The sequence below is a fragment of the Brassica napus genome, chromosome C2 (assembly GCF_020379485.1).
Source record: "Brassica napus cultivar Da-Ae chromosome C2, Da-Ae, whole genome shotgun sequence".
Classification (NCBI taxonomy): domain Eukaryota; kingdom Viridiplantae; phylum Streptophyta; class Magnoliopsida; order Brassicales; family Brassicaceae; genus Brassica; species Brassica napus.
The window spans coordinates 36,125,029-36,139,882 of record NC_063445.1 but is presented as its reverse complement, the minus strand read 5'-3'; the positions used below and the strand labels follow the sequence as shown (position 1 = coordinate 36,139,882).

The 14,854-nt window shown below is 34.9% G+C and overlaps 1 protein-coding gene across 1 annotated transcript; it reads right to left on the bottom strand.

The window, feature by feature from the left end:
* Positions 1–1,499: 1,499 nt before the first annotated feature.
* Positions 1,500–6,978, bottom strand: LOC106440453 (probable aquaporin NIP5-1). Its single transcript, XM_048748477.1, has 4 exons — positions 6,199–6,978; positions 2,775–3,194; positions 2,094–2,155; positions 1,500–2,002 (listed from the first exon to the last, which is right to left on the bottom strand). The coding sequence occupies exons 1-4, from the start codon at positions 6,424–6,426 to the stop codon at positions 1,807–1,809; spliced, it is 906 nt and encodes a 301-aa protein (XP_048604434.1). The 5' UTR covers positions 6,427–6,978; the 3' UTR covers positions 1,500–1,806.
* Between the last annotated feature and the right edge of the window lie 7,876 nt (positions 6,979–14,854).

The window sequence follows — 14,854 nt, the reverse complement described above, 5'->3', positions numbered from 1 at the left end:
GGTATAACTCCCTATATATAAAGGGTTTTTTATGTTTATGAATAATACAGAAACATACATTATATTCTCTAGTTTCACAGCAATAACAAAGTTTTCTAAAACTACTCAACGAAATTAATTACCATATACAACTAGACCAACAATATTAATTAAGAATAACAGATTTAAGTACCATCTTTAAGTATGTTTATATTTAAGTGGCATTTAAATTAAAAAAACAAGACACTGACATCAGTCACATCACCAACACTTGATTATATTTAAATGTACCAGCAAAAAGTTTTCATTAAATTACCAGCAAAATGTTTCAAGTTTGTAATCTATCTATACTATTAATATATAAGGTCTTTTTAGCTGATTTTATGTTTTGCAAGTATTTATAAGAGTGTCATTGCCTATTAATTACTAATTATATATTAATTTATTATTCACCCACATAAATATGCTTAAACCAACTAACAGGCCTTTATAATTTACATAGGTTTGACACACTTATATTTCTAATGCTTTAAAAAACATTCAAGTATCATTCTTTTTTCAAGTATCAAACGTAAATAATGAAACCGAGTTTATTACATCTAACTCACATAATCTTAAACCCTGTTAAACAAAAAAAAATACTCATCATGATAAAACCCAAAACACTTATATATATGGTTCATTTCTACTTCGTATGTATGTAAATTACTGAGTATGTAGTAACATACATGTATTACATTCTATGTGTATAGACGTCCCTAATTAAATATCACCTATAAACAATACGGATTCTACACTAAATTTCCAAATCCGTATTTACTCAAACTATTTTCAAAATAGGCAACAAAGATATTAAATTTTTATTGGTATATTCAAAATGAATTTTAACAACCCCCACATGTCGGTTTATAAAAACCCGAACGGGTCCTATTTTTCTAAATCAGAAAAACTAAAATCACACCGAATACTAAATGGATACCCAAATATTTAAAATATAATAAAATATTAATTTAAATATAAAATTTAATTTATAAATAAAAATATCCAAAACCCCGAATTACATGAATTACCTGATTTTTTTTCCAGGTTTTTAGGTTTAACTTGGTTTTTTAGCGTTTATCAGATTTTTGGCTATAAACCTTAATTAACCCCAAACTATTTTTAATTTGTTTCACTTCGGGTTTTACAGATTATAAAAACCTGATTTGAACCCAAAATTACCCGAATCGATCTGATCCGAAAAATATATGGTTCATAAACGGGTCTGAAACACCCAACCCCTATAACTTGAAAACCGAATAACCCAAACCCACACAAATCTAAAACTCGAAGACCATCATTATAAGATGTCAAAATAAATTAATCTCAGTTATAGATGTCAAAACTCAAATATTAAAATTTAAACAAAAAAAAATTAATAACTTTTAAATTGAAAAGTTAAACCAAATAGTTATTCTACGCTTTGAAAGCGCGAATCAAAACTTTTATAAAGCGTCCGATCTGCTAAATCACCCAAAAAATGTTGCACACAAACGCAATATTATTTATTAATAAAATAGCTTCGTCTCCAAGTAGGTACCACAAACCAACAAAGAAACACAAACCAAACATAGTGTACATTATTACAAAAGACACAATTTGTAAATGACAAGACGAGTTTGCATCAGACTTATAAGCCGATGCTATGCACACATTGAGCGTGGACTTATAGTCACATCTCCTTTTATTCTTCACACAAGCTTCCAAAGCTTTTCATATCATTACATTATTATAATTATACAGTAACAGTAACAAGCAAAAGACTTGTCGACAAGTCTCTCACTCAACTTAACGGCGGAAGCTCCTAACCTGACGTGGCGGGTCAGTCGCGCTATCGTTAAGCTTGACACCTGTGTAGACGGCTGCACCAGATATGGCACCAAGTGTAGGAGCCACCAGATAAACCCAAAGTGACCTGTAGTTTCCTGATGCAAGGGCTGGTCCTAGAGTCCTAACCGGGTTCATAGATCCACCACTCGATGGCCTGTCAAAAATTTTAAAATGTTTTAGCTAGAGACATTTTAATCAAATGTCAGGATGATGCGAAGCTTTAAAAGCCTTTGATTTGGACCTACCCTGCGACAAGAATGTTGAGCATGACAGTGGCTCCAACAGCTATACCAGCTAATTCTCCAACCTGCACATGAAATCAAACAAAGAAAAGAAAATCAATTAAAATTAGCTACATAAATAACTATCACTGGCTAATCTGTTTAAGCATCGATTTTTATTGTAATTTTGTTTTGTAAAATGTTAAAATATTATATCAGTTTTCGTTTTTGACTGATGTTACAATTCACGGCTAGTAGCGGGTAAGCAAACAACAACACAACACCGAAACAAACTATGGACAACATCAACTATGGACAACATCAACGACGGAACCTATGAGCAATACAACAGTAGAGACTAAACGGTTTGATAAAGTAAACCATAACTTGTAAATTTGTTTATAATTAGCTATATTATTGTATTATCTTTTGAGTGTTTTTTTACACAGAATTTGCATTTGGCATCGATCCAAGCAGTTAGAGTCCCTTCTGTTATAACAGTTTGGTTTCTGTTAAACATAACCAGGACTCTTGAGTGTTTTTAGTAAAAGATGCAAAAAGACAAAACACCAAAGAATGACCTTATTAAATGAACAGTTACGAAAATTTTCTTTCTTTTCCTTAAGTATAAAGATGCAAAAACTGTTAGACAATATATGAATATCACTTGTCCATATATAGAATTGGGAAGAGAGAGAGACTTACGGCACGAGTGTCGGTGGCAACGGCAGTTACGACAAATAGGAGAATAAAAGTGATGATGAACTCAAGAGCAAAGGCTTGTCCAACACTAACAGACGGAACAGTGACACCTCCCGACATGAAAGGATGGAAAACTGCTTTGAGTGCGAATGAAGCGCAAATGGAAGCTGAGACTTGGGCCGCTATGTAAGCAGGCACGTGGGCCCAAGGGAAATGCCTTAGAGCTGCGAATGCTATGGTCAGCGAAGGGTTTAAGTGAGCTCCTGAAATGTGACCGGTTGAGAGAATTATGATCATCACTGCGAGTCCCGCACATGCCGCGTTACCAATTAGGGTTTCAGCTCCGTCGTATTTCTGGTTCACGATTGGACCGGCCGTCGCTGTGAATATCAAGATAAATGTTCCCACGAACTCGGCTCCAAGCTGCATCACACACACAACACATGAAAGCATTGAACAAATGTGAAGAGGCCAGATAGAGAGACATATCTTGTGGAACAAAAAAAAGCAAGAAGCGGATACAAAATAACTAAATATTTTATCTGAATGATCGAAAGAACTCGCACAATGTTACTAGCTATAAGCTATTTACGAATGCATTTAAGCACAGTTTAAATTGGTTCTAATTTTAATCTCAATTGGTATAAACTATTAGTTGGTATGATACAGTCAACGGTTAGTATTATAGCTGCCCATAATATTCTCGCCTGTTCGAAACAAAATCAATCAAGAACATTTAATATCATAGATTATTAGAACAAAACCATAAATCGTTAGTAATTACTAATCATACTACCGTAATGCTCATATTCCAGTCTTATAATTCTACGGAGTAAACATATCCCGTATATATTAAAGGAGAAGCATTGTAATAAATGTGGTCACACTAAACTGGACACATGTCACGTGTAAAAACATTGTAATAAATGCGTTCACACTAAAATAGACACATGTCATATGTATATGTTCACACTATGTATTTTACGTTTTTTAATATAAAACTCACATGCATGGTTCTTCTTTACGTTATTTTTACTGTTTACAAATAGAGCTGGACAAATTATATATTTATAAATTTTAATTCGATTCGTTATTCGTTTTGATTCGAGCCGAAAAATCTGGATATCCGTTACTATATGAAGCAAATCAAATACTAAAATGCAATATTCGTAAAAAAAAAAGCAAATCACAAATATCAATATTTATAAGAACGGATATCCAATTTGATCTGTTATATGCATATATATATACATATATTTAAAGAATTATATATAAGTTATATATTATAGTTTATATAAATTTTACAATATTTTTGTTTTTAAATAATTTCATTTTAAGAATTTTATTTTTCATGCATTATTTTTAAAAAATGTTATTTAATATTAATTAAAAGTATCTTTATATATTTATCAACCTTTTTTATAGGCCTGGACATTTCGGGTATCGGTTCGGTTCGGTTCGGGTATTTCGGGTTTCGGGTAGTTCGGATAGGGGCTAGAGGATCCATTTAGTACTTGACCTATTTTCGGTTCGGTTCGGTTCGGATAGTTTCGGGTTCGGTTCGGATAGTAAATGTAGGAACCGGAAAATATCCGGAAAAAGTTCGGTTCTCGTTTGGATCCGGTTCGGGTTCGGATAGTTCGGGTAGTTCGGATAATTTGGATAAAATATTGGTTATTTAAGGTAAAATATCAAATAATTATGATAATTTAGATAAAAAATTTGGATATTTCGGATTACTTTGGATATTTCGGATAAAACTATCTGGATAGTTTCGGATACTTTCAGGTAGTTTGGATACTTTATAATAATTTAGTTATCCTCAACTATTTTCAAATACTTTTAATAGAATTTTAAATTAAAAATATATATTTAGTGATGTTATATGTATACATAATTAATATTTTTATATATTCGGGTACCCGTTCGGTTCTCGGTTCGGTTCCGGTTCGGTTCGGTTATTTTGGATATAAAAATATAGGAACCGTTCGGATATTTGAGAGTATTGGTCCGGTTCCGGTTCCGGTTTCGGGTATTTCGGTTCGGTTCCGGTTCGGTTCTTCGGTTCCGGTTATTTTGCCTTAAGGTATATAGAGAAGTTCTTTATATACTTTTACATACACATACATGTGCACATTGACGTAAGCACCTTATAACTAAGTATTTACCACAACTGAAATATTTAATTTTTTTGGAAGTTAAAATATTATTTTTCTTAATGGTTCTTTCACTATCAACCAAATTGTAGTAAAATAATTTATCTTGATAATTTTCTTCTTTTTTTTTAACTATTATCCGTTTAGAAACTATAATATGAAACCATTGGTTCGACATCACAAGTATCTAAGATTCATAACATGAAAACAAACAAATAATATTAATTTTTGATTATCACACGAAAAAAACCAAAAACATCAAACATTTTAACCGAAAAAACCAAATAAATATTGATTTAAAATGATAGTTATATTTTAGGAGATTAAAAACCAAAAAATAACCTAAAACCGAACTGATATCCAAATTAAACAAATTAATGTCTCCTTATTAAAAAATAGCGAAACTAATAATCACATTCCACGCAAGACGCGGGTTATTAGCTAGTTGGTTGGTAAAAAAAAAGACAGGAGCTATGAATTGAAATGCCAAGATCCTTTCGTTGGCTGCTTGGACAGAGAAGAAAACGCTCACACCAATTAAATGAATTGATCTAACCAAACCTACTTAACATATTTCGTTCATAAAATTGAAATAAAATAAAAACTAGAAAGACGTAGTATTTAACTAATTAGCATCGTAATTAAAGAAAAAGATCAGTGATCTGATTATTTGTTTGACCGTTTTAATTTCCGTGAAGGAAGCTCCCCCCCCCCCCCCCCCCCCCCCCAATTAGTTACAATTAGTTATATTTATGCAACTTGCGTGTTTATATATGCCAATCACATATAAAAATTATACAAATCCATACGATCAGGAGAGTCGGCATCCATATTGAATAATTTAAGTTGAGTTCGAGTGAGCCTTAATTATATCGGTTACGACTGCTAGTTCATGCATGTCATGTTACCATCTCCCCCAAGTCTGACGTAAACCCCTATGATATTTTCATTATAAATAATAGTAGGTATAAAGAAAAGATAAATATTTTTTTTTGAGAACTATATAAATATCAACTAAGATTACAATATTCAGAATTTCAGAGCTAACAAAAATTATTCAAACATAAATGTACGATCGAGTTGTGACTGCATATATATATAAATGATGTCTGGATCTCATTATTTTTGCTCATTAATCTAGACTAATCATTCATTTTTTTCCCATCGTGGATTCCTTTTTTTTTTGACAACCCCATCGTGGATTCCTATGTTTTCACATAATCGGACAAAATATGTTGATATTTCCTTAACAATATAAAAGAGTTACGTACCTTGCGAGTAAGGGAGACAACAGGGGAGGGAAAATTGGTGAAGCACGTGTCGGGTTGACCCCAAGCGTGTCCCATCACCGGCAAGCATTTGCATGGAGGCATCGGTTTCCGATGATCGAACGACATTGAATCCACTCTCATCCCCGTGATCAACGGTCCTCCCGGCGTTCCTGGCGTAGGAGGAGCCGTCACCGCCACTGCACCCATCTCAGCCTCCGTTGGACCCATTCCAAATTCTCACTCTTTTTTTTTTGGGCTTTTTGTTTCTTTTTTAGTTTTAAATAAAAATCCTAAATTCTGATTTTTTTTTTGTTTTTTTTTTTTGGGGGGAAGGTAGATAAATTGAATAGAAACGAAATTTACATGATTTGAAGTTTTTATAAATTTGGGTTTACACTTGTGTTTTAAACTTTGCCAGGACTTGTTTCACCAAACACAAATTAAAACGAGAGAGACACCAATTTATGAAAATTTTATATATAAGTTAATTTTTTTTTTTTTGCAAGTAGAAGAAAATGGATCTGAGACTTTAAATTACATGCTTTGAAGGATTTTATAAAGTTGTTTCTACGTTAGAAGAGGAATATCAACGAAGCTAGCCACCTCACAAAAACAAAACAAAACAAAAAAACTGACTCTTATAAAAGCAAAGACAAACACACACATATAGATGCGTAAGTTAGCAAAGAACAGATACTAGTTTGTGGATCTGTGGTTCAGAAAGAGAGAGAGAGAGAAAAATAGATGTTAGATGAAGAAGATGATGAAATGTTTGGTTAGTGTTTGAGCTTAAGTATATATATAGAAAATAGACCATTATGCATTGAACCCAAAAAATTCAATTTTAAGAAAGTCAACTCCAATATCTTATTGCTTTTATGGAACAGTTTCATTCATCTTACTAACTCCCTTTTGAAGATGTTGATGATCTGCTAGACTCACTGATTCCTTTATCACAGGCATCTTCGTTACCGTTCGATCAAGTAGTATCTTCGTGTGCGATTCTTAGGACTCGCACATGGGCCGTGACGGTATCACTATTCGCCACCCCACGACCCTCCAATAATGGAATAAAAAAATTTCTTAAGTCTGGGGAAGAGCGTTTGATTCGTGGAACAGTAAGACAATCGTTTTCGTATTATTATAAAGAATAAATACTAATCTTTTGTGATTTTTTTTTTGAAACTTTTAGTAATTAATAGTTTTCTTTTGAAAAAAGTAGTTACAAGTGAACATCCGTGAATGTCGAAATTGGTAACCAAGTAAATTGATATTTTAAGTGGATACTCCCTCCATTTCAATTATTTTTTATACATATTTAAACAATAATTGAAATGCATTTATGTTCTTATTAATTACATCTATTTGATCAATAATATTTGATATAAATAAAATTATTTATAAAATTAATACAGTCTGTAATTAATAAGGGAGTATGTATAAATTATATCAAAATTTTAAAATAAACTTTGTATAACAAGAAAAATATCAAAACAACATTTTTATGAAATAGAGTGTGAGAATGTGATGCAGCTAAACACGTGTGAAAGATAACATTTATAATACATAAAAATCTAAGAAGAAGGCAAATTCAAGCTGGCATTTATTTTTATATATTTATGATTGCAAATATATTTAAATAAAAATCTTGTTCTGGATGAATGTAGACAAAATTTTGTGTATTAATAGTGAACCCGATCAACCAATTAAAGATATTTTGACAAACTTTTAAGAATAAAGATACAAAATCAAATCACCCATTGTTAATGAACCAAGTCATGTTGGTTTAGTGGTAAAAAAGTTCAAGATGGAAATTTCTGTCATGAATTCGATTTGTTTTAGCTACATAGTCATGCTATTTAGATAGATTAATTGTTTATATGGATGCAATGTTTCGTAAGATTAGTCTTTAGACCTAAAAAATATTTTAGAATATACGAAAAAAATCACATGTTCTTAATCATCATTTATTTAGCCAAAAAAACTTCATAAAATAGTTAGAAAAAAGTTCACTGGATAATTATTTTTACACTATTTATACTTCTGATTCTTTATTAAGCTACTTAATAACCAAAATTATCAATATATTTATAACTGATAATATGTAAATATATATAAACTATAACTTCTATAAAATAATATCAGAGATACTAATAATTACTCTATAATTCATATAAACTATATATACAAAATATTTTATTTTCATATCAACTTTTTATTTTTATTTTATCAATTACCTCTAAAAATTTGTTTATATTATAAATTTTATATCTCTAATAAATAAATTATCTCATAATCTAATAAAAATAAGAAAATCAAATGTATAAAATTTAATCAACAAATGTTATTCTTTTTTTTTCCATCTAAAGTTTATTAAAGGGACAAAACCCATAGGACCAAGTCCATTACGTTACAAGGATAAATCCATAATGCCCAACAAACTAGGGCGAACCAAACCACGACCATTTTGGGCCTTCAGCCCATCATCCTAAAATCTGGGAGGCGCCACTTCACTCACGCGTGTTGCGTGGACAGGACATGTGTTGAAATCCTCACCTGCGAGGAACACGCGTCATAAGGCCGCCACATCTTGACCGAAACACCACTTGAGGGGCACGTGTCCTACGATCGAAGCCCCCTCACTCCACCGGCATGCAACCTCTATCGCCGCACTAATCGGACATCCACCGGAAAGTGACATCATCTTCCGCCGGAGTCAGAGAAAAGGTGTGACCAAACACCACCATGGAGGCCAAAACTATTGTAGACTATAGATTTCGAACCATGGATCTACGCTTCCAAGAAAACATCAATCATCTGCGATCGATCCAAGAAATCAACATGGATTCTCAGATCGAGAGTCGATTGGGCAGAGGAAGACCATAGGTGTAGATTGGAAACGGATTCCGGAACAATCAGAGAAGAAGCCGGTGAAAGGACGGTGCTGTCAGAACCACTGCTTCCCGGGAGTGAAAGCCGGCGAAACCGGTGCTGTCAAAGCCACCGTTTCCCGGAGACAAAAGCTAGCGATAGCGGTGTAGAAGGTATCACCGCTTCCCAGAATCAAACTTGATAACCGGAGGTGGATTTGTAAGAAACTCCGGTTAAGGTTTCAGCTCAATCCTTCCTCTATGTCAGGTTTAGGAGAGGGAACATAGCAGAAGAAAAGATAAACCTTCTTAATTCCCCCATCTTTAGTTTAATTGTAGCCGCTAAAATATAATTAACAAATGTTATTCAGTTTTAAGTGTAAGATAAATTTTATCAAAATAATTATTGAAGATAAACCTTCTTAATTCCCCCATCTTTATGTTTTGTTTTTAACTAATGTGTTATGCCGAATACTTGACACATTAACAAAAGTAACATAAAATTTTATTTAAAAAAAAACAATAGTAATACACATCAATAAAATGCATATCATGACCTCGTGAGTGTTTCTTTTTTTTGTGTGTATAAAGTATAAACTGTACCGTAAGATAATAAATGAATTTTAATAGAAAGCGAACTTTCAAAAGAAAAAAATAATAATAAATGGGTGAATGCTTTATTGCAAAACGTGGGGAGAAGCTTCATGAGTTTTGTCAATATAAAAGGAGATTAGTCAAAGTGATTATTCTTTTAATTACTCTGGTTACTTCAACTAGACATGCTTAAAGAGATTCTCTAAATTAGCCTATTTAGTGTTATTTACGGACGGTAGTAAAGGTAATTAGGGGCAGAAAATGCTTGCTTTCTCATTCATCTCCTACGTCTTTATTCTTCATACAATTAGTTCATTCATTACTTCCAGTCGCCAAAAAGTAATCATTGCCCACATACTTTTCTCGCTTTTGATACTCAAAGTCTCAAATATTAATAAATCGTTTAAGATAACATATTTATGTAAAACTAGAGCTCAATAATACCATATATTTAATAATTTAAGTATAACAAAAATAATTTTTTACAAAATTTAAAAAATAAACATGATACTTCATTGCTTAAAGTATAACTAGTTTCAAATGTCTATTTTTATATAAATTTATTATAACAACTACAAAACTATGAATAAGTAAATTTCAATTTATTGATTAATTAATATATTTATTATAAAATATTATGTTCAAATATTAATTTAGAGAAATTTTTATAATGTATCAAATTTAAATATCATGTTTCATGGTAAATAGTAATACATATAGTGGGTATTTGATTTTAAATTTAATGCCAGACATAAAATTTTGAATTTAAAACAGTTATCACAAGAATCATTACTTGTGTGTGCTGTAAGCCTAATATGGAGCTTATGCTAATTTTATTGATCACTTTAGGTTGCATAATACGAGCATTAGTTATCTCATGTGAAATTTTTCTTATTCAAGATGTAAGTGTTAAATTTTGAGATAAAAACAAAAATTCGATATTGAGTTATGGAGAATTGCTGCGCATATATGTAAGAAAAATAGAAATGAAGTTATACCCATAATACTACTTTGGAGTTTATACCCATAACACTATTTTTGCTATGAAATTCTGTGTACATTCTGTATTAATTGCATTTTTACCCTTGATACCACATATACCACACGCGCGCTAGCGCGCACTACATATTTTCTTCTTCTCTGTGTTTATAATTTTGTCTATTTTATCTTTCATTATTTCACTTTCTTCCGCTTCAATCACCTCTGTTTGTAACATCACCACAATCGCTGTTGCCAATTGTTTCATTCTTCTACACCATCCGTGTAACACCCCCGAACCGTCCTAGACATATGGTCGACCAACCGGCCAACAATCAAAAAAGAACATGACCGATCGACCGTCCAACACCCAGGGTTAGAGATGATTGAGCCAACAGGCCAGCCAACAATCAAACAAGAACATGACTGACCGTCCAACCCAACACCATGGTTCGGAAGCGCTACGTGACGGGTTAGGGACGATCCGATCAGAGTCACAAAATTTACTCCACGACCTAGACCAGTTCATCCACTAGCTCGTCTCGCTGCGTCAAGGCACAAGGCTTTACAACCCGTACCTAGAGTTAGCGTTTTCTGTTAGATCGAGACCTAAGGCTTTTCAACCCGTACAACGACCTAACGTTGTGTTAGACCGGACTAGTCAAATATCAGAGTACTCATGATGCGCATATAAAACATTTACTTTATTAATTCAAGAAATAACCATACATTAAAATAATTCAAGACTGGGCCCGGCCTAATGCCAAATCGAGCCAACAAAACACAACCACATTATGTACCGTTTACAAAAGGCATGAAATCTACTCCGGCGGTCCTAACGTCCAACACCAAGCTATCTGATCATCCTTACCTAGAGCTACCGGCAAAAAGGACAACGAAGTTGGATGAGTAACCTAACGTCACTCAGTGAGCTGGCGGCCTCTACCCGCAACCTAGACTCTAACCCGGACAACCCAAAATAACAATCAATCTAGCCTTAGCATGCAATCAAAGCTACGACTAAACAATCGATCACAAATCAATAACCTCAATTATTATCTAATCAGACCGTCACTAAGTTAGACAAGGCCTCCTGCCATGAATCTAACTTCGAGTAACGGGAATCTACATGAAAAACAAGTCAACAACCAATCTTTAATTTAATCACACCATTCACAATAACAAGACACTAATTAACTATGACTCGAGTCTAACTCTTAACACCGTATTCCGGTGTTACCACTCACTCTAGGGTTTCAACCCTCTACTATACACGACACTCTAATTGGGCCCAACAAAATCATTCTTCCTCCACACAAGGGACACCGGCAATCCCTTCACTATTACACCACACAGGCGAAGGCGCTCGGGAATCACCCGATCACGGTCCTCAATCAGAATCGCCGTGCCCCGGTCCTCTATCGGTCTCGCCAGGGGCTGTCACATCCACGTGTGACACTCGGCCTTGGTGATCAACCAAGCTAAACCGAGCCCACCACTTTCCGGACCACGACCGGCTTAGTGGTACCAATTTGAGGAAGCAATGACCTGCCAAGAGTAGAACCACCACGAGGTTCTCAACTCTATCTCACACACTTGCGAATTACCTAACACACTACTAATCTCAATTCCTAAGAAAAATACTTGGCTATAGAATCCAAGTAGGATTCTCTGGCCAAACACGTACTCATGACTGACTCACTAGGATTCTAACACATAACCAAATAAACTAATTCTAACAACTCAACCAGTTTGTCACTCCCTTACCAAGAGCTGACTAACCTCAATCGACAAGAATAATTAAACGAGAAAGCATTTAATTAAATCTAACAAGAAATCTACTTAATCAAACTGTTATCCAGATAGTTAGCCTCTTGCTACAAATCTATCTTTAAATATAACGGGAACCTGCACTCAACCATATCAACACGCAAGAATAAAAAACATGATGCATCCTAGCCCTTGTCCTAGTCAGGTTATTAACTCAGTCTTAATTCCTTTCATCTCTACTTAGCCCGTGCTAAACTGAGTCCGATTCCATAATTAAAATAACCCTAAGGACTCTACCATGCAATAATGTTAGTATTCTACTCCATATGCAGACACGATCTACCCTAAATTCCAAGTGGAAGTCAAACAAACCAACTCACAAAACTACCCTAAATTCCAAATGGAATTCAAACAAGCCAACTCACAGTGTTCTAGGCGAGAAGCAGTTGGTTGATCGGAGAGGTCTTGGCCAAAAAACTAGGGACAACTTGACTGGACTGGATTGGACCGATCTCGACTTGGACAGAACCTCGGCTTGATCATGAAGAAACTTACAGGCCTGGACAGACTGAACTGGACTCGGACATAACCTCCTTTAGTTTCTGGACAGTTCTTCGGACTTCCCGACGGAATATCGAGCAGAACTTCGACTGATCTGAACCTGTGGACCTGAACTAACTCCGGACAGCACTTCCGCTTGACCATAGAAGATTATGACAGGCTTGGACGGATTGATTTGGACAGAGCTTCTGCGTCACAATTGTAGAGAATCATCGATTGGAAGGAACTGACCTTCTCGGTGAAGTATCGGTCTTTAGAAAACACTATACTCTTAAAATAACTTCTTTCTTTCACTTTCACTTTCTCTCTCAAGCCATGTTTTTTATTTGCTTTTGGTGTGGAATGGATGAATGAAACTGAAGGGGGTGGCTGAGTATTTATAGAAACCACCGACCAGTAATATCGAGCCACACCGACGACTGTGTGTCAGCCCGCATGCTTTCGGTTGCATGCGCGGCGACACACGGGCGTACACATGCCCTCATGCATGTCTCAGTCACATGTAATAAGACACCTCCACGTCCAGATGGCTTGCTGCATGGATGGAGTGCATGCAACACGACACACGGCTCCCTACATGTCGATCAACATGCTTCGGTTGCATGCAATGCGACATCTCGTGCTTCCACATGTCAAGCTGCATGTGCTGCTTCCATGTATGGCGACACCTCGAGCTTCTGAAGACACTTAGCTGGTTGGATGGTTGCTACCACGTTCTTATCCCATAGATCAAGCAACCTCGAGTTTCTCGGTTTATTTATCTGATTTTGGTCCTTCCCGCATATTCTCTACCCTCGATCAATCCAGAATATTTTTCTGCTCCCGTTCTGATGAGCTGAATTTTTTTAATAAACTCCAATCTGAATTCTGTCCTTGGCGGTAAATATTTCACGATCTTTCGACTTCATCGAAAATTTCCATAATACCGAAATTAGGGTTTTCGTCCAATTTCGGGTTTTCCCGTCATGCTTCGATTCCGTCATGCTTACTTTCCGTCCTACTTAACTTCCGTCCTGCTTCCAACATATTATTTTTCCAACATAATATATTACCGATACGAAGTTTTGTAGAAAACTTTGTGCTGAAGAAACGTCCTTCTTCTAAAACGTCGAGCTTCTGAAACGTCGTGCTTCCAAAAACGTGATGCTTCAAAAACGTTCTTCAGATCAATCTATCACATTGTCTAACCAAGTTCGAACAGCTTACTCGACTCATGGTCACTCACGATCAATTCTTCGACCACCTCGTACTTCAAAACTTCTCGATCTATCCTTATCGCCCGCGACTCGACCACCAAGTTGATGTTCGACCAATCTTCCATTTTCTTCTAAGCATGTCAAGTTTCATGTGATCAAAACTCAACATTCTTCCAAATACGTAGACTCCCAAAAGCTTGGCTTCGGATTCTGACTTTTACTCTCTCGACCATTTTGTCCTCAAAGGTGGGTATTATATTCTCCCCCCCCCCCCTTTAATAGAATCCGTCCTCAAGTTCTTCGTTGCATAATTGCTCAGCTTCACGACATTCTCCTCTTTGATGTGTTGTGATGATGATCACTTCTTTGATAGCTTCGTCTTGTGGTTTTGGTCCTATGATGTGCTTCTTTGTCGGCTCGGCTTTCTTATTGTCTTTCGATTTCTTTGGTCTCCATCCAGACTTCTGATTCTGAACTCACCCTACTTTGATACATCCCAAAGCATTCCCTTGGTCTTGAATCCTTTCTTTTCTTCTCGAATTCCCATGGCTCATCCATTTTCAATTTATCTCCATAATCTCTTTATGTTGTTCACAACTATTCCTTGAGTGTCCTCCTCAAGGTCTCCACAATCTTCTTCATATCTTTTCACTGGAATGATCACTAAGTCGTTCTCTTGCTTTTACT

Excerpts from the sequence above, each read along its gene's own strand:
- LOC106440453 (XM_048748477.1), bottom strand. The coding sequence starts at position 6,426 with ATGGGTCCAACGGAGGCTGAGATGGGTGCAGTGGCGGTGACGGCTCCT. Across the intron at positions 2,156-2,774 it reads TTGCCACCGACACTCGTGCC|GTTGGAGAATTAGCTGGTAT; the intron begins GTAAGTCTCTCT and ends TTTCATGTGCAG. Across the intron at positions 2,003-2,093 it reads CTCAACATTCTTGTCGCAGG|GCCATCGAGTGGTGGATCTA; the intron begins GTAGGTCCAAAT and ends AATTTTTGACAG.